The sequence below is a fragment of the Phaenicophaeus curvirostris genome, chromosome 10 (assembly GCF_032191515.1).
Source record: "Phaenicophaeus curvirostris isolate KB17595 chromosome 10, BPBGC_Pcur_1.0, whole genome shotgun sequence".
NCBI classification, from domain to species: Eukaryota; Metazoa; Chordata; class Aves; order Cuculiformes; family Cuculidae; genus Phaenicophaeus; species Phaenicophaeus curvirostris.
The window spans coordinates 15,506,391-15,523,216 of record NC_091401.1 but is presented as its reverse complement, the minus strand read 5'-3'; the positions used below and the strand labels follow the sequence as shown (position 1 = coordinate 15,523,216).

The 16,826-nt window shown below is 46.1% G+C and overlaps 1 protein-coding gene across 2 annotated transcripts in view; it reads right to left on the bottom strand.

Annotated features, from left to right (window-relative positions):
- The window catches only part of AP2M1 (adaptor related protein complex 2 subunit mu 1), a 29,801-nt gene that overhangs the window by 4,489 nt on the left and 8,486 nt on the right, over positions 1 to 16,826 (bottom strand). For both annotated transcript variants that reach the window (XM_069865337.1, XM_069865336.1), the window contains exons 2-6: positions 14,295 to 14,407; positions 8,632 to 8,897; positions 7,153 to 7,235; positions 1,397 to 1,532; positions 1,158 to 1,299 (exon numbers count right to left, since the gene is read on the bottom strand). In XM_069865337.1, coding sequence (XP_069721438.1) covers positions 1,158 to 1,299; positions 1,397 to 1,532; positions 7,153 to 7,235; positions 8,632 to 8,897; positions 14,295 to 14,368 — 701 coding nt within the window. In that variant the 5' untranslated portion in view covers positions 14,369 to 14,407. The remainder of the gene's footprint in view (positions 1 to 1,157; positions 1,300 to 1,396; positions 1,533 to 7,152; positions 7,236 to 8,631; positions 8,898 to 14,294; positions 14,408 to 16,826) is intronic.

The following is a 16,826-nucleotide window of genomic DNA, read 5'->3' as shown; positions in this document are numbered from 1 at the left end:
TCCATCTGACTTCCATGACTCAGGAAAACATCACATTTACAGGTGAAGGCACTCATGACACATAAGCTTTGGGACAGTGTTAGTGACTCTTCAGAGGCCTAAGTGGATGACATTTTTACTACAGTCTCTCCCCACTGGGCAGCCACCTAAGCTTACCCATTTCATCAGCTAGATTCAAGTACAGAAAAGATGGCTTAAAGGTGACAGTGAAATGATAGCTCTTGGCTCGGTTCTGAGGGAAAAGGCAAACAGCAGCTCAGCACAATTTACAGGAACTATCATGGAAAGTGTCTGAGATCTGAGTTACATGCACAAGTCACACAAAGCAAGACAGGAGGGACAGCAGAGTGCACACACAGCTGAAGCAGATTATCTACCTTCCCAAATCACTGGGGGTCAGCAAAAAAACCAAAACAAACAACCAAGAGAAACACAGTTGAGTTGCAAATGGTTAGTGAGAGAAAAATGGCAGTCCCTTTGCTTTCTTCATCTCTCAAGCAGGAAGTCTGGAAAAGGCATAAGACCTGTTTTCAGCTCCCAGGTGTATGGGTATTGACTGAGGTGCAGCTGGGAAGAAAGGTAACCGTGGCCCTAGAAGGGATGAGCCTCCAGTCCCCACAGCCACTGAGCACCCATGGGTCAGCCAAAGGGGCCTGCCCAGTCTGTCCATTGTTCTAGTCGGTGGGAACAGCCTGAGTAAAGCAGGCCATAGTCAGAGGAATTCCTTCACTGTTCCTTGGGAGCACTAGGGCTGCACCTTAAGAGTCTCTGCACTGACTATAACCGCTAGAGACACAAGCAAGCTCTTGGAGAATTATTCTTGGGGAAATATTCCCATCTGTGACAACTCCACACTTATGTTTGAATCTTAACACTTGAAGAGCTCCTGGCACTTGTCCATGTATAGTTGTGACATCAGTCACCACAGATGACATTCTACCTGCTCACATTAGCCCTCCTGTGGAGAAGCCCTCTGTATCATGAGCCTCGGGCTGGTAGCCTGCATGACAATTGACACATCCAGGAGTAGAAAAAAAGCAGTAACAGCTGACAGGGAGAAGAAATTAGCTTTGTCTGTCAGATAAAAAAAACTACTAAATGCTGCCCTTTTACAAGAATCCCTGGTGGCAAGTGGCTTTTACCCCAATGCCTCTTACCTTTTCCCCGTTTCATCCGCAGTCCCTTTGCCCTGTTTTTCAATTACAATCTTGTCATTCATGCCAAACTTGCACTCTGGCATTCCACTCAGATAACTCTTCATCACCACTCTGCCAGAGACGTGGGCACTCAAAACCTGACCTGATGTAGAGAAGAGTGCAGTTCAGAATGCTTACACAAGTCCCCACTCACAAACCTCAAAGGGGAGAAAGATGCCAGCTCTACACCTCCTACTTACCCTGGGGGGACATCAAGAGATTCACACTCTCCAGCACATCAAGAAAGAGTTCATTGCGACGATATTTGATGCCTTCACGTCTCCATCCAATCTGTCCAGTCACCTGGCTGGTGATCTGGGACTGCTCTTCCTTAGTCTGAAGAGAAGAAATGACATCTTAGACCTCTAGATAAACTCTAAGACTAAGAAAGCTTCCTCTAAATCTAAGAGCAAGTGCTTGCCATTTATTACACACAACTGTTTTTCACACTTAGATATGAGTGCTGTCACACACCTCAGGAATTGGTCATTCTTTTCTCATTACAATAAATCCTATGCTTAACTCCAAATTGGTCACAATAACAAGAAAGAGCAAGAAAGGCTCTTCCATTGTGTCATCTGGTCCATTATGCTACATCCAAGTGCAGGGAGGCATGGGCTCCACCAATGACATTCAAATCATGTCTCAGATTGTTACGTCAATCCATGTTAAGAGACAGGCCAGTTCACCCCTTTATCTGACATGAGACTCCAGGGCCATGAGATAGCTGGTCCCAAGGACGGCTTCTTAACGACTGCAGCCATTAGAGTTACACACCAACACTATCCTAGCATGCATCTAACAGCATCCAGGCTCTAAGTCTCCTAACAGCGCTAAGGACTGTGTTGAGAGGCACAGGGAAGTTTCCTACCTGATGCTACAGGCGGGGTCCAGTCACACGCAGAAAGTCAAGAGTAGATGTATAACAGCAAGTGTGGTGCACACAGGGTTAACAGGCAAGCAGGTCAATAGCAAGAGAAGGGAGGAAGGGAGAAAGAGGCAGGTTAGGCTAAGGCTACCTCAGGACAGGAACAAAGCAGGCCAGCTAATCATTAATTAGCACAAACAAGATGAGGGTCTCTGACCATTAGCTCCCCTCAGGAAACCCAGCACTCCTAGCAATGAAATGGCTTTTCAGACTTGGCGATTACACACCACAGAAACACAAGGTAGAGCAGAGGGAGTGACAGACAGGCCAAATACCACTCCCAGCAATATTCCTACACAAAGCAGACTCATGTTGCCATTCCTGAGGCAAGCTCTAGATGTTTACCATGCCACAGATGTCCAGACTATGAGAAGTACGAGGCATTCAGGACTGCAGGCATCTTAAGTCTGGGTCCTGTATAAAGTTATATCCTTGTTAATTCTGCTTCTTCCACCAGAACGACTGCAGAATGCAGAAGTGAGTCCTGCCCCAGCAGCCTTGCACTGGGCCCACAGGGTGGCAGTACACGATCTTAGCTTTAAACCAGCAGTGGCTTAAGTTTCATACATGCTCTTGCTACAGGCACCATCTCTCCCTGAGCAAGCAAAGCCATAATGTAACATCTAAGACAGAGTTTTACACTCCCCTGCAAACTGCCTAGGTAAATACTGCAGTACAAAGCACCTCCCTTGTTTGTCCCACAAAAAAAAGCCTCCTTATCCACCTTGTTTAATGCTTTGTTTAGGCTTAAAAGAACATGTAGATCTAATACCCTGTTCTCTGGCTTCCAAAGCCACACTGATCATGTGCTGACATTTCCATCTTCTGCAACAGCATCAGTCCCACGAACCGCTACCCATCACTAAAGAAAGTGACTGGATGGATCTGGAAGCAGATGCCTGGGGAGTGCTAAAGCTGAGATAACCGAGGAGCATGAGTGTCCCTTACAAAAGGTAATAAAATTTCTCAGGACTGGGAGCTTCCCTGAACTGGACAAATAAGTCAGCTAAAATGAAACAAGAATATCCAACTTGTTCTTCTCAGTTGCCAGCATGACAATTATGTTAAAAGCACAGCTACCAGCATATTTCCCAGGCTCTGGCAGCTGGGGCAGCTCTTTCCTCACTTCTAAGAAGTACTAATAGCATTTTAGCAGTATAGTATGCCTAAGGTCCGGGGTAACACTGTAACAAAGAGATGACCAACTTGAACACCCTGAAAGCACTTGGAAAGGAAGAAAATTACAGCATTCAGCTAGTTAATGAAGTCTGGAGAGATGCAGACAGGATCTGAAGAGAGAACTGAGCACATGGAGCATAGCTCCACCTTGAGGTGCATGAGCAGATTTAGCATCTGCTGGAGGAAGGTATCAGAACCAATGCTTGCATCAGTTTGGATACAGGACATCAGCAAGGCCTGCAGGGTATTGAAGGAGCTGGTGGATGTGCTGGCTAAACCCCTTTCCATCATCTTCCAACAGTCCTGGAAGACTGGGGAAGTTCCACTGGACTGGAGGCTGGCTGATATTGTGCCCATCTACAAGAAGGGTCGCAGGGAGGACCCAGGAAACTACAGGCCTGTCAGTCTGACCTCAGTGCCAGGGAAAGTCATGGAGCAGGTGATCTTGAGTGCTATCATGAAGCACATGCAAAAGAACCGGGTGATCAGGCCCAGTCAACACGGGTTCACAAAAGGCAGGTCTTGCCAAACTAACCTGATCGCCTTCTATGACAAAGTGACTCGGCTACTGGACAAGGGAAAGGCTGTGGATGTAGTCTTCCTGGACTTCAGTAACGCCTTTGACACAGTTTCTCATAGCATTCTGCTTCAGAAACTGTCAGCCTCTGGCCTGGACAGGCGCACACTCTCCTGGGTGGAAAACTGGTTGGATGGCCGGGCCCAGAGAGTGGTGGTAAATGGTGTTAAATCCAGCTGGAGGCCAGTGACAAGTGGGGTTCCCCAGGGCTCAGTGCTGGGTCCAGCCCTGTTCAATGTCTTTATCAATGACCTGGATGAAGGCATTGAGTGCACCCTTAGCAAGTTTGCAGACAACACTAAGCTGGGTGGAAGTGTCGATCTGCTGGAGGGTAGGGAGGCTCTGCAAAGGGATCTGGACAGGCTGGACCGCTGGGCTGAGACCAGTGGCATGAGTTTTAACAAGGCCAAGTGCTGGGTCCTGCACTTGGGGCACAACAACCCTATGCAGTGCTACAGACTGGGAGAAGTCTGTCTAGAAAGCTGCCTGGAGGAGAGGGACCTGGGGGTGTTGGTTGACAGTGACTGAACATGAGCCAGCAGTGTGCCCAGGTGGCCAAGAAGGCCAATGGCATCTTGGCTTCTATCAGAAACGGCATGACCAGCAGGCCCAGAGAGGTTATCCTCCCTCTGTACTCTGCACTGGTGAGACCGCTCCCTGAATCCTGTGTTCAGTTCTGGGCCCCTCACCACAAGAAGGATGCTGAGGCTCTGGAGCGAGTCCAGAGAAGAGCAATGAAGCTGGTGAAGGGGCTGGAGAACAGGCCTTACGAGGAACGGCTGAGAGAGCTGGGGTTGTTTAGCCTGGAGAAGAGGAGGCTGAGGGGAGACCTCATTGCTCTCTACAACTACCAGAAAGGAGGTTGTAGACAGGAGGGTGCTGGCCTCTTCTTCCAAGTGACGGGGGACAGGACAAGAGGAAATGGCATCAAGCTCTGCCAGGGGAGATTTAGGCTGGACATTAGGAAAAAAATTTTCACAGAAAGGGTCATTGGGCACTGGAACAGGCTGCCCGGGGAGGTGGTTGATTCACCTTCCCTGGAGGTGTTTAAAGGACGGGTGGATGAGGTGCTAAGGGGCATGGTTTAGTGTTTGATAGGAATGGTTGGACCCGATGATCCTGTGGGTCTCTTCCAACCTGGTTATTCTATGATTCTATTTCAGTAGCAGGCTACCTCCTGCACAGGAACTAGAAAAGAAACCATGTTGCACCCCACCACCATGTAAAATCTGTGTGCCAGGCTGCCCCATTCCCAGAGCACAGGGGTACTTCCCTTGGCAAGCAATGCAACAGTATCAAACCCACCTCAAAAAAAACAACAAACCAAAGAAGATCTTGCAGCCCAAGATCCCCAGCCCTGGGAAGACCACAGCAGCCAAACAGCATGGGCAGTCAGAGGGCAACAGCTCAGTACACCTCAAATCTTTCATTGAGCACAAAGTCAAAAAGTTGAGTTTCAAAAGTCTACTGTAACTGTGGGTTTTGCTCCTAAATTCAGCAGCCCAAGGAAAGCACCACCACAAACTAAGCAGGGATAGAAGGACATGGATGAGAGACCTCCAAGGCCCAGATTTTGGCCCAATGTAATGGCTGTAAGTGAAGGAGGGCAGATGTACCAGAGTAGAGAGCAGACAAGAAAACATGGCAAGTACTGTTTCAACTGTTGACCCTGCTTTACTGTGCTTGGCAAGGATTATTTCTGTTTTTTTTTAACTGGGCTGCACAAACTTCCAACACAGAGCACAATAACTGGTTGCTTATGCAACGCTCTAGTCCAAACTCCTCTTTGAAAAGGAAGGATCAAACCTGCTGTTGAATGAAGCAAGATGTTGTGACAGTGGTTTGCACATGAACAGCATACAAGTTTGTTAAACAGACAAAAGAGAAAAAAATAAAAGAGCTAGGGAAGGAAGTGAGGGTGGTGGTTAGTTTTTAGTTTTCCCATGAACAGGAGCTGACTCAGCTATCTTGAGTGCTGACTGCCCAAAATGTCAGATTTCAGGAGGCCAGAGTGATTTACAACAGGGCTCAGGATGGGGGGCTGAGGCCGGATGCACGCACATCTGGCCACTGATATACACGTGCCCTCTTGCAAAACACTGTTTGCTGTTCTAGCAGGAAACGTGTTGCTTGGGGGAAGCTTTTCTCTCATGTCCTTCTTGAGAGATGCAGCTAGTTTTGAAACCAGTAGATTAGAAGTTTAAAAAGGAGTTTTTAAGAAGTCAATGCTGATGATAAGAGTTGAAACTGAGCCTCCAGAGACTCTGACCTCTGCTTATCCTTAACAAGAATTTGCCAGGCAGGCTCTTTCCTTGTTTGTACCTTGGGGCTGAAGTTTTACCCAGATCTCTGCTGCAGACAGCTTCAGCACAGACTGACTCCCAGCTTTTATCCTGGCTCACCCGCTACACAGGGGAGAGGATTAAGTTCTAGGCCAAGTCCTCATTACTAGCTGCACAGCTACGTCAGACAGACAACAGCTATGCAGCTATGACAGACATGAGACAGAGTCAGTACAACGTTCCTTTGATTTCAGAGGTTGAGCATGAGCTGCCCAAGATGGGAAGTCTAGCTTTGAGGACTGTAACCAGGAATAGGATCAGGGCTAGTTTAAAACACATTCCCAAGAACAGCCCAGTGTAAGTGCTTTTTCTCCAGGTGCCCTTTATCTTTTAACTCCATGTGAACTTTGTTGCAAGGGTTAATACAGTACCAAATGCACAGTATGGATTCTCATCTCTAACACAAGAAAGCTCAGAGTGTACTGATGCTGGTCTGCAAAGATTTTACAGGCATCGGCACATCATCAGCTTCCCGACAGGAAGATCTGCAAGCCTAAAGAATACCTCATTACAAGGCAGACATGAAATCCTGACAACTCAAAGCACTAAAGGCTGGTGGGGAACAGACCTGCTCAGCAAGATTCATGCATATTTCTGGCTCAGCAGGTAGATATGTTTGTCCACTGTCAGAAGCTGACATAACCAAGAGCTTGAAGCCAGCAATCATTTATATTCAAGGGACCAGCATTATCCTAGCTCAAGGCCTTTCCTCCTGCATTTCACCATGCTCCAGGGAACACGAGATCCCACAAGTCACCTAGAATGAGATGCCACTGTGCTGCATCCCTGTCAGGGTATGTTCAACCTACTCTGGCACTTCCAGTCAGAGCAGGTCAAATGGTTAGGTGGTAATTAAGAACGTACTGTCTGTACAGACTTGCAGAAAATTAATCAGCAGATCAGCTCTGTACCACGAATTCCTCTGGTTACCTGACTCTTGATGCCTTGCTGAGTGATGAAGGTCTTCAGGGCCCCTGTTTCAGAGTTCTGAGGATAGCCAAAGTCCAGGATTTCTAGAGAAGGGCAAAAGAAGGTTAGTTCAGAGCCACAAGGTATGAACGTGCCAACCAAGCTAACCATTCCTATAAGAAGGGCAAATTTGTACACAGACACTGCTTACACATTAAATTTCTGAATGTGTTGCTGAAGCATTTCTTGCCAAGAGAAAAGAAACTGCCATGCTAAATTGAATTCCTTGTGAAGTATTTTGGAGAGGAGGGATGATGGAAAGCTGTCCAACTAATGAATTTGCTGGTTTTTAAATGCAACTGCACTTCTGGACTAAATATTGACTAGGCATGTGCACAGGGCACATTGAGTTTTTCCAAGAACATCCAAGGGACGATGAAGAGGGTTTATTCAACAGAAGAACAATCTACCTTTGCAACATTTTCTTTAGGTTTTGATTTTTCTATCAAGATGCAATGAAAACCAAAACCTAAAAAAATAGCAGCAGAGTAGTGACACTGCAGGATGACCAGTGTGGGAGAGAAACAGATGAAATTACAGACAGTAAGTGTACTTAACACCCACTCCTCTCATAGAGAGACAAGATGGGAGATGTAGCAGAAGATCTAGAGGGGGGAGACGATCACTAACACAAAACACTGAGTTACACCTCACTGGCAGGTTTTGATCTCACTGTGCCTACTAGGAGACAGCAGTGACTACCTAAAGCAGAGAAACAGCACTCAATGGGCCCAGAGGAAGCAGAGAACCCATCAGTCACTGTGACCCTTGGCAAAGAATCCCAGGGATACACAAGCTGTGCCTCGTCTGGAAAACAAACTGAAGCATAGCTAGTACAAAATGCTCATGCTATGCAAAACAGGGACAGCTCAAGGGCAATATCCACAGGCAGGATGATATCACAAGCAACTGAAAGGACACTGTATTATTATTCTACAGTGGAATTCAGAGCTCTCTCACTGGGGGAGGTAGGGCTGGGACAGAGCAGGTTAGGGTTTATTGATTTCCTTCCATTTCCAAACTGGCCCCAAGAGTTGCAACTGATGGCAGCCTGGGGTGACTGCTACCACGTGGCCACTAGCTGGGCTTGTTGGCCTTAGAGGTGCTAATGACAGCACTCTTTATATATCCCGGTATGACAATAGCCCTGCGGCTGCACAGGATCCACTCAGAAGTTGGAGTTCAGCGTTAGCTGCCTCATTTATAGAAGTGCACAGCTCCCAACGCTTCAGTGAAGTAAGCCACAACCAGCACAAGGCTATGGGCTTGAGATAGTATCTACACTTACAGTATAGGTGGCATTAGAAAAAAAGAGCAAGTAATTTTGAACTCAGTCACACATGAAAAAATACCTCAAGTATTATTACTACATCAAACTAGACTAAGGGCTTTAAAATGACCAAGTGCAATATCGCATAACAGATAAGGGAAACACCTCACCATCCAGTAGCTCATAGATCAGCACAAAGTTGTTCTTTATGTTCTCTTCACTGATCTTCCCAAAGTAGGCAGTCATCACGTCACACATCTTGTAAAGAAACTCGAATACCATGGCAGCGTTGACATTCTGCTTGGTGACAGCAGCCAGCCAGATGTTGGAACGTTTGACATGGAAGAAACTTGTGCGGGCGATGTTGGTGACAGGTGAGCGTACCTGCTGTCGTGCGTGGATGACATTGACACGGAAGGCGTCGACGGCATTCCGCCTACGAGATCATCACCAAAGATAAGTTAGCACAGCGTACATGAAAACAAGCTGGTTGCACAGTTCTGTGTATGCAATTAGTCTGACACTGAACTATACATCAAACTCACTTAGGAATGGTGCCTGGGGATGTCTAAGAGGAACAAGTGAAGGCTTCAAGCAGTTAGACATTAAATTCTGCACAAACTAAAGGAGAGGCAGCGCTACTAGTCTCTAAGGAGTTTTGGACTACAGTGCAACTATAGTCAGAAGAAGCTAACCTTCATCTAAGAGGCAAAGGAACTTTCCCTTCAAATTATTTTGCTAGCAGTCCTGATTGATTTCCATAGCCGGGAACAAACACCATAGCAGGTTATGGCTCAAAGAAGAGCCCAGTTTTGATGAAAGAACTAGTTATGTCTACTCTGCACGTCCAGGCCTTCATACTCCTGCCCCAAAGCAAGCTGTGGTCTCCAAGGTATTTCTCAATGGCAGTTCTTTCCACATGTACCACTGAGGAAGAAACAGCAAAACCCAAGCGGGTCAGCTGACAGAAGTCAGTGCCTAGGTACACCACGGAAGGGAGCTTTAGCTCTCAGATCCACCTCCTCTCCATACCCCAGGCACCATGGAGAGCAGGCTCAGAGCAACAAAAGCAGGATTAGGAACATTTTTGGCTTTCTAGTTACACATCCTCTCAAGCCTAGCAGGCTTCAGAACAGGTCTCTTGCAGACTGACTTGGGGTCCCCACAGTGCAATGCACTGGTAGCACTGCATTACGTGCACTAGATGATCCAGTGCTATTTACGGTAAAGAGGATCTGCACAGTCCCAAAAAGGCGCTGTGCAGGCTTCCTCTAGCCACTGCCATCTTTAATCCAAACTGCCTATACACTAGTGACAGGGAACAAGTGCCTCCTGGGTAAACAGGGACATCCAAGTGGCGTTCTGGATGCCAGCTCTTCCACACTAGGGTTTCCTTATTCTACAGCTACAAGCCAGGACAAACCCCCCAAATTAAGTTAAAGTCTACCAACCCTAAGAACACAGGAAGGAAGTCTGAATGCTTTATATGACAAGACCAAGACTTAAAGCAAAAGTCTACACACAACACCAAGACTCATCTAGTTGTGCTTTATTATTCTTAGAGACTATGTACGACAGTGGGTCTTCCGACTGCAGCATCAAGGCCATGGTACTGATTATGCAGAACTATGTTTGAGAGCAGAGTAATAATATCCTTGCAAGAAAGGATACAGGCATACAAACGCTCACAAGCATTGAGGGCTGTCAACAATCCAGCAGACACTTCCAAGTTTGAAAACTGAGTATATTGAAAGGAACGTATGCTACCACAGCAGATGTTTGCTCCTTGAAGGTCTGCATACATAAGTAGAAGCTTCATCAGTAAACACGCTCCCCCATAAGCAAAACTATGGCCTTCAAATACTTCTCAGTTTTTATTGCAAGTTTGAGTTAAGTATTTAATTTCTACCTTAGTTTCCCCATAAGAAAGTATTTTAATCTACTACAAAATAACAATATCTAAAAGCCCCACTCCTCCCCTCCACAAAGCCTTGCAAGGGGAGTTCAGCTTGTTCTGGAGCACTAGCCCTCCCAGCGTCAAGCTCTAATCCACTAGAACTAGCACCAGAACCAGCTACCAGACTGGTGCATGCTAGAGGAGAAGCCTCAGCTTATCCAGCACACCAACTGCCCACTGTGCAGTGCCAGTCATGGCCTACCACGCGTCTCTTACCTATTGCTACAGCAGCCAATGAGATGGGATGGACAGAAATGGCGCCAGCGGAGAAAGGAGGAGTGACAGCAACAAGAGAAAGGGTTAGAAACACACACACAAGGCACAATGAATCCAAAGAGATAAGGAGAAACTAAACAGCACCCCCTCCCCCACCTCCTGGGCATGAAAGGCCACAGTGGTATTGGATGGACAGTATCAAGCTGTGGCAGCAACGAAGCCCTCGCAAGGCTCAACGCCGACATGTCATGGTCAGGCTGCCAGTGTGGACAGACTTGTGTTTGGATGAATTTTAGGGCTAACTAGGCCAGGTGAGCTGCATCTGTATCACATCAGTCACACCCAGTCTGCTCTACTAACAGACGCGGCAGGCCTTGTGGGGGGAAAAACCCCAAAAGCCTCAATATGAGGCATCTCCTGGGGATCGCAGAGTATGAGGTATGTTCTTCCCAGTCTGCCTCAGAACAGGACTGCAAGTCTGAGCGGGCAATTCTATGACAGTACTTGTCATTTGAAGCTGTCGGGGTTGACGCTTTCTGGCTTGGTCCAGCCAACAGGAAATACAGCAAGTTTGATAGAGCTGGAGCACGCCTGGAGAGATTCAGCACATCCTGCAGATTCAGACACTGCTCTATCCAGCTTGCTATTTTTCCTTAAGGATCAAGAGCCATGAAGCCAAAATGATGTATTAGAAGCTTGGAAACCAAGTGCCTATTACGTTTAAAGTGCATGCAGTTTATCATGTAAGCTGTTCATTTTCAGATAGCTTATTTTTGTTAAATAGCTACATTCTTAAGTGCAGGTAGGTTCTCTCAATGCTTCTGTCACTGAAGAACAAGGCACTTGAAGACTGCAGTAAAGCCCTCCATGGTATCTCTGAATTAAATGCATAGTACTTTGCTTTTTTAAAGGCTGCTTATGCATGCAGCTAGCTGCTGTATGGACAGATGCACTACATGCACTAAAGCCATTCTAAGTCGCAAGCAAAGGAAGTCTTGTTTTGTGGTACTTCTGCCTTTTCTGCCTATAACAAAGTCAAGGTAAGGGTTTCTTCATTGACCGTCGCTTTGCTCATAAACATTTGAGCTAGCATATACTTATTTAAACCTGTAAACTGTGCAAGGGGAGAGGTTCTCATAACCACAGATAAACTTTAATCTCTCCCAACGCATGGGTTGAAGCTTTAGAACACCAAAGGGAAGTGCCAAGACTTTTGGAGCCCACATGAAGACAGGCAGCAGCTACAGGTATTTTCCATTCAACCCACCTCCCAACAGGCTGGATGGGCTCAGCCCTCAGCACTCCGGATCTACCATTTAGGAATGAAACTGTGTAGTGTTCTAGAAATCTATCTCCTCATTGTTTGGTTAGAGGCAGAACTCCTATAGAACTGAGTACAAGCTACAGTATCATGGCTATTCCTTTCTCTACCTCCCTCTGAAGGTTAGGATACCATGAGCTTTAAAGTAGAGCTGGTACTGATGCTAATGTTCAGAACAGGAAATGGTAGCTATCCAACTTCACTTGCTTGCTATACAGATGAAGATTCTCATTTACTTGATTACCCCAAACGATTAGACACAGCTATTTTAAAACAACTTGTTTTTATAAGGTTACACAACTATAAAATTCCAAACCAGATTTCAAGGCCTGTTTCAGAAAGAATCCAACATTTTGGGGAGCAAGCTTGGTTAAGAGCCAGCATCAGTTCCAACTGTGTCACAAGACCGACACTTCCACAGGAACCGAATGGAGGATTTCACTCAAGGGAATGTTGTCTCCTGAAGTCCCAGAGCAAACACTTGAACCTCTTCAGCATCTTTTGCCAAATAAAAAATTTATGATAGAATCAGGCAGGAAATCCCATTTTCTAGTTTTGCCTGGCCAGCCATCAGGAAGTACTTTATCACGTACTGAACGCAAGTCATTCACTTTATAAGAGGAATGAGCCAAGAGAAAAAGCTACAGGATATCACTACATTACAAATAGCTACTTCACTCCCCAGTTTACATCTCCATAGCCAGAATGCCCTTTAAATTATGAGGCCTTCTTGAATAAATATCACTTTGAGCACAATCTCGTCTCTAAGCGCTTTAAGTTTGCAAGCTACAAACCCCCAAATTTTGCCAGTAATAGCTGCAGTAATAGCATCCCTAGCCCCCCTGCAATGTATTCTTAGTGTTTACCCACAATCCAGACTGGCACGGCTCAGTCACTGGTGTTCCTGTTCCCTAGGGCAACTTCACAAAAGTCAGATGAGGCATACAAATGGCTCTGAAGAACTTCAGCTAACAAGTACTCAAGACCAAAGTGAGTTAGTACAGCTGAAGAGAAGCAAAACTTTGTAGCCAGCAGTTTTCTGCTTCAGAAATACAATGTTTCCTTGGCTCAACTCTGTGTTAAATCCTGGAATAACTCCATCAACCTTAGAACAGCTACTTTACTCTGCCTTAGCTGACTTAGAACAAGCCAAGATATTTACAGCTCATCAGGTGAGGCCTTATTACAGACACTGCGTGGATGGCTAATCCACCAACAAAACAGTGCAAGCCTTGACTAGACACTAGTTCTACCTAAACTTTCAACCTCCGCTAGACAATCCATGACCAGAAGGGACAGGTCCTGCAGACTAGAGCAGTGGGAAGGCAGACTGGCTTGACAGTTTGTAATTCATGGCAACAAGTTATTTTGCAGCACATCCTACCGCCATTCATTGTGGAGACCTGGTACAAACCATTTATTCCTGAACTGGTCAGAAAGATCTTTCTCACTGGACTTTAACACCTACCATAGTCCTGCTTCCATTAGCTATGATTTAACTCTGTTAACTTCAACTATTAACTTCTACCTAATGTCTCCCAGTAATGAAAATCCACTAAGAAAAGCAGTGTTGTGCAAGAAACCCAATTAAGGTTTCTGTCCAAGCTGCATCATCACTTGATATCTGATTCCTTACAGCACTATCCATCGCCTATAAGACACTGAGTTTTCAGTAAGGTCCATTCTGGGAATTAGCAGCCTAAGGATGGCACAGAGCCAGTCTAAGTGAGCATCATAACACTCGTGTGAAGTGCAAGGAGACACCTACAACTTACTGAAGTCTTTCAGTGCTTCCCACAACTTTAATTACCCAAAGAATGTAAGCTTTTCACACACAAGGCTGCAGGACTGCATGCCAGCTTTTAGTGTACGGTCCTGGTTACTATGAGTCTGCTTGGAGACATAATTTTCCAAGACCGTAGGCAGCCTCCTGCATGCCTGTACTTGACGCCAGACACCTATGGCTGAAACTAATTCAGAGCCCTGGTTATAGTGCATGGCAGGTAATTCCCACACTACTGGTCCCATCAGTTTTAAACAATAACAGTGAAGCTGTAGATTCTTGTAGTGGCAGCCCACCCTGCCAAAGCGTTAGGAGTTAACAGCCAGATCTCTCCCATCTAAAAGAAAGTCCCAGGTTACTCTGCAGGCCATCCTTCACTACCATCTACAGGTGACCAGGGCTTAAACATTTTTCTGAACTAAGCCTGGAGAGCAGCAAATTGAGTTGCAGTTTTACATGCATGCACAGCTAATGCAGAACAAAGCAGCTCTGGGTTGTTGTCTGCACCAAAATGAGATAATAATGCAAAGGCCAGGGATGCAACAGAAGGACTTACCCAATGTCATCCCGGTAGACTCGAGAGATTAAAACCTCTCCTTTGTGATTATAGATGAATAAGCCTCCGATCATGATGGAACTTTAGTCTTCTCTTCCCATGTTGCTTAAGACCTGAAGCAAGAGAGGACACATATCAGCAGTCTGCATGACAACGAGCAGTACAACAGGCACAGACTTTGACACCTGCTGGCTACTGGCCAGGTCACAGACACCTTTTGTCACACACATCCTCAACCAGAAGACAATTCTTACAATACCCATGCTGGTGAGGACCTGATAGCACACATCTTGATGTCACAGGAGTAATGACCTCCAGCAGATTGCAGGGAGGGACAAGTGAAGGGCATGCTCAGAGACATTCCTGAAAGTCTGATGGTGTGGGCTACTCCACCTGATTTATGTTGTTCCATCTGGTCAGGCTAGCACAGGGCTGAGGCCCAGTGGGGCAACTGAAGACTCGGGAGCAGTCGGGCACTGGAGAAGACTGCCTGCCTCGTGCTTACATCCAGGAGAATACAATGCTCCTTACTTAAAAGGCTATCAGAAACAGTGTTTTGCTTTGAAGAGCAGGGAACTAGCCTTATTGCTGCAGTAATAGATTGTACTTTTGGATCTGCTGGGATTTCATAAGGAAATATGTGCGTTCCCAATGCACAGTACTGACTGTATTTACCACAACAGATCTAAGCCCTAACTACGTGCCAGCCTATCCAGATCAGTGTTCCTTCATGTCTGCTGCAGAAATGCCCCTCGGGGACACACCATAAGAAGGACTCCATGAGGAAGCCCACCGGCAACCAAATGCCTTGTTCCAGACCTGCAGAGCCACCACAGGAATCCTGACTGAGGCCCAGCTGAGCAACTTCCTGAGCGTGTCTGAAGCAACTTGACAGCTCAGGTCTAGGTGAGTACGTCCAGCTACTATGCATCCTATAACACTAGGCTCTGTGACTGCGATTTGTAGCCAGGACTGAAACTTAAAATTAGCACCAAAACATCAGGCTTATTTCTCATTCCATTTATCAGCACGGGTGGCTTAAGCCTCAAGTATTAGTAGTACCTGGCCTACCCCTGAATGTGAGAAAAACACAGGCCTGGATCTACAGGCAAATCAAAGACCCTTTATTTTTGCTATGAAGTGTCTGTCTCCCCAGTGACCGAGATACAAATCAGACGCAATTCATGGTTAGTCATTTTGCATGCAGCTCACACCAGTGTTTGAGATGTCACCAAGCCTATCGCTATGCAGCAGGGGTTCTTAGCAGCAAATACACCTTGGTTTATTACTGCTTTTACATAGTTTTATACAGCAACATCAACAGCCTTTGCTGATCCAACAGCAGTGCTAAGTAACACTTCAGAGCCCAAACTGAGAGGAGTCTGGCCACAAAGTGTCATTGGAGTGGGAGATCTCAGACACAACTCACTAACTGGGGGCTAGTGCCTCAGAAGTTACCCTTTTAAACTGCTCATCTTCTCTTTCTTCAGAAGAAGACTGTTCCTAAGACAGCTACAAAGCTGGCTAACATTACTGGTGCAGGAGACTTTAAAATACACAGCTACTTCACCAGATCCCATTCCTGTAGTCATATGCACGCCTATTCAGTTAGGTTCAAGTCACAATACCCACTCTAGCAACTGCTTGGCTGGCTTAGTCTGGAGAAGAGCACTACAAATGTGATGGGGCAAGCCTCATTACCAGCCCTTGGGACGATCACATCGGTATTTCTCAACTTCAGCACTGCAGAGCACTAGATAACCAGCCACCTCCACACTGCTGCCAGGGAGGGTTAGCCTACACCGACTTGTCTGGGGTGGGTGGGAAGGACAGGGAGAGGCAAGCCTAGACACAGGCTGACAGTGAACTGATATGAGTTTGCTCAGGAACACAGTTAAAATGAAGTTAAAGTGACCTAGCTTCAGATCATCTCAAAGGTCAGAGAAAACGGGACACAAACCCAATACGCACATTAGAGAGGCAAAAGGACTCTCAGGGTGGAAGCTGGGAATATTAAGAATAACATTCTCTAGAAGTGATATACAAGAAACTGCCAGGAAGTAGCTGCCTATTTGAAGGAACTACTGCAGACATGAGTTCTGTGCTAAAACATTTATAGTGCAGCCTCTACTTTTAATTTCAGAAAGACAGAAAATTAACTTTAGATTTCCATAAGCCTGTACACCAACAGTTTTAGCTACGTCTAATGAGCCCTCAGAGAGTAATATTACACATGCTTCTCTGCTATGGGTCCCCTGCCACCAGATGGTTGCTTCTGCTCATTAAAAAAAAAAAAAAAGAGAATCAAAAACTCAGCTGATAAGTCAAAACAGAGAGAAGCAGACAGACAAGCAGTTTTCCCGAAGTTCAACAGAGAGTTTCCTGGTGTTAACTTCCACATTCTGCTGGTTGAGCATCTCTGGCTCTTCACAAGCTGCCTCCTGCCACTTGTCAGTGGCTTCATAATGTCTGAGACAGAGCCCATCCAGCACAGAAGATGTTTTCAAGTATGTTTTTCTTTCACCCCCATTA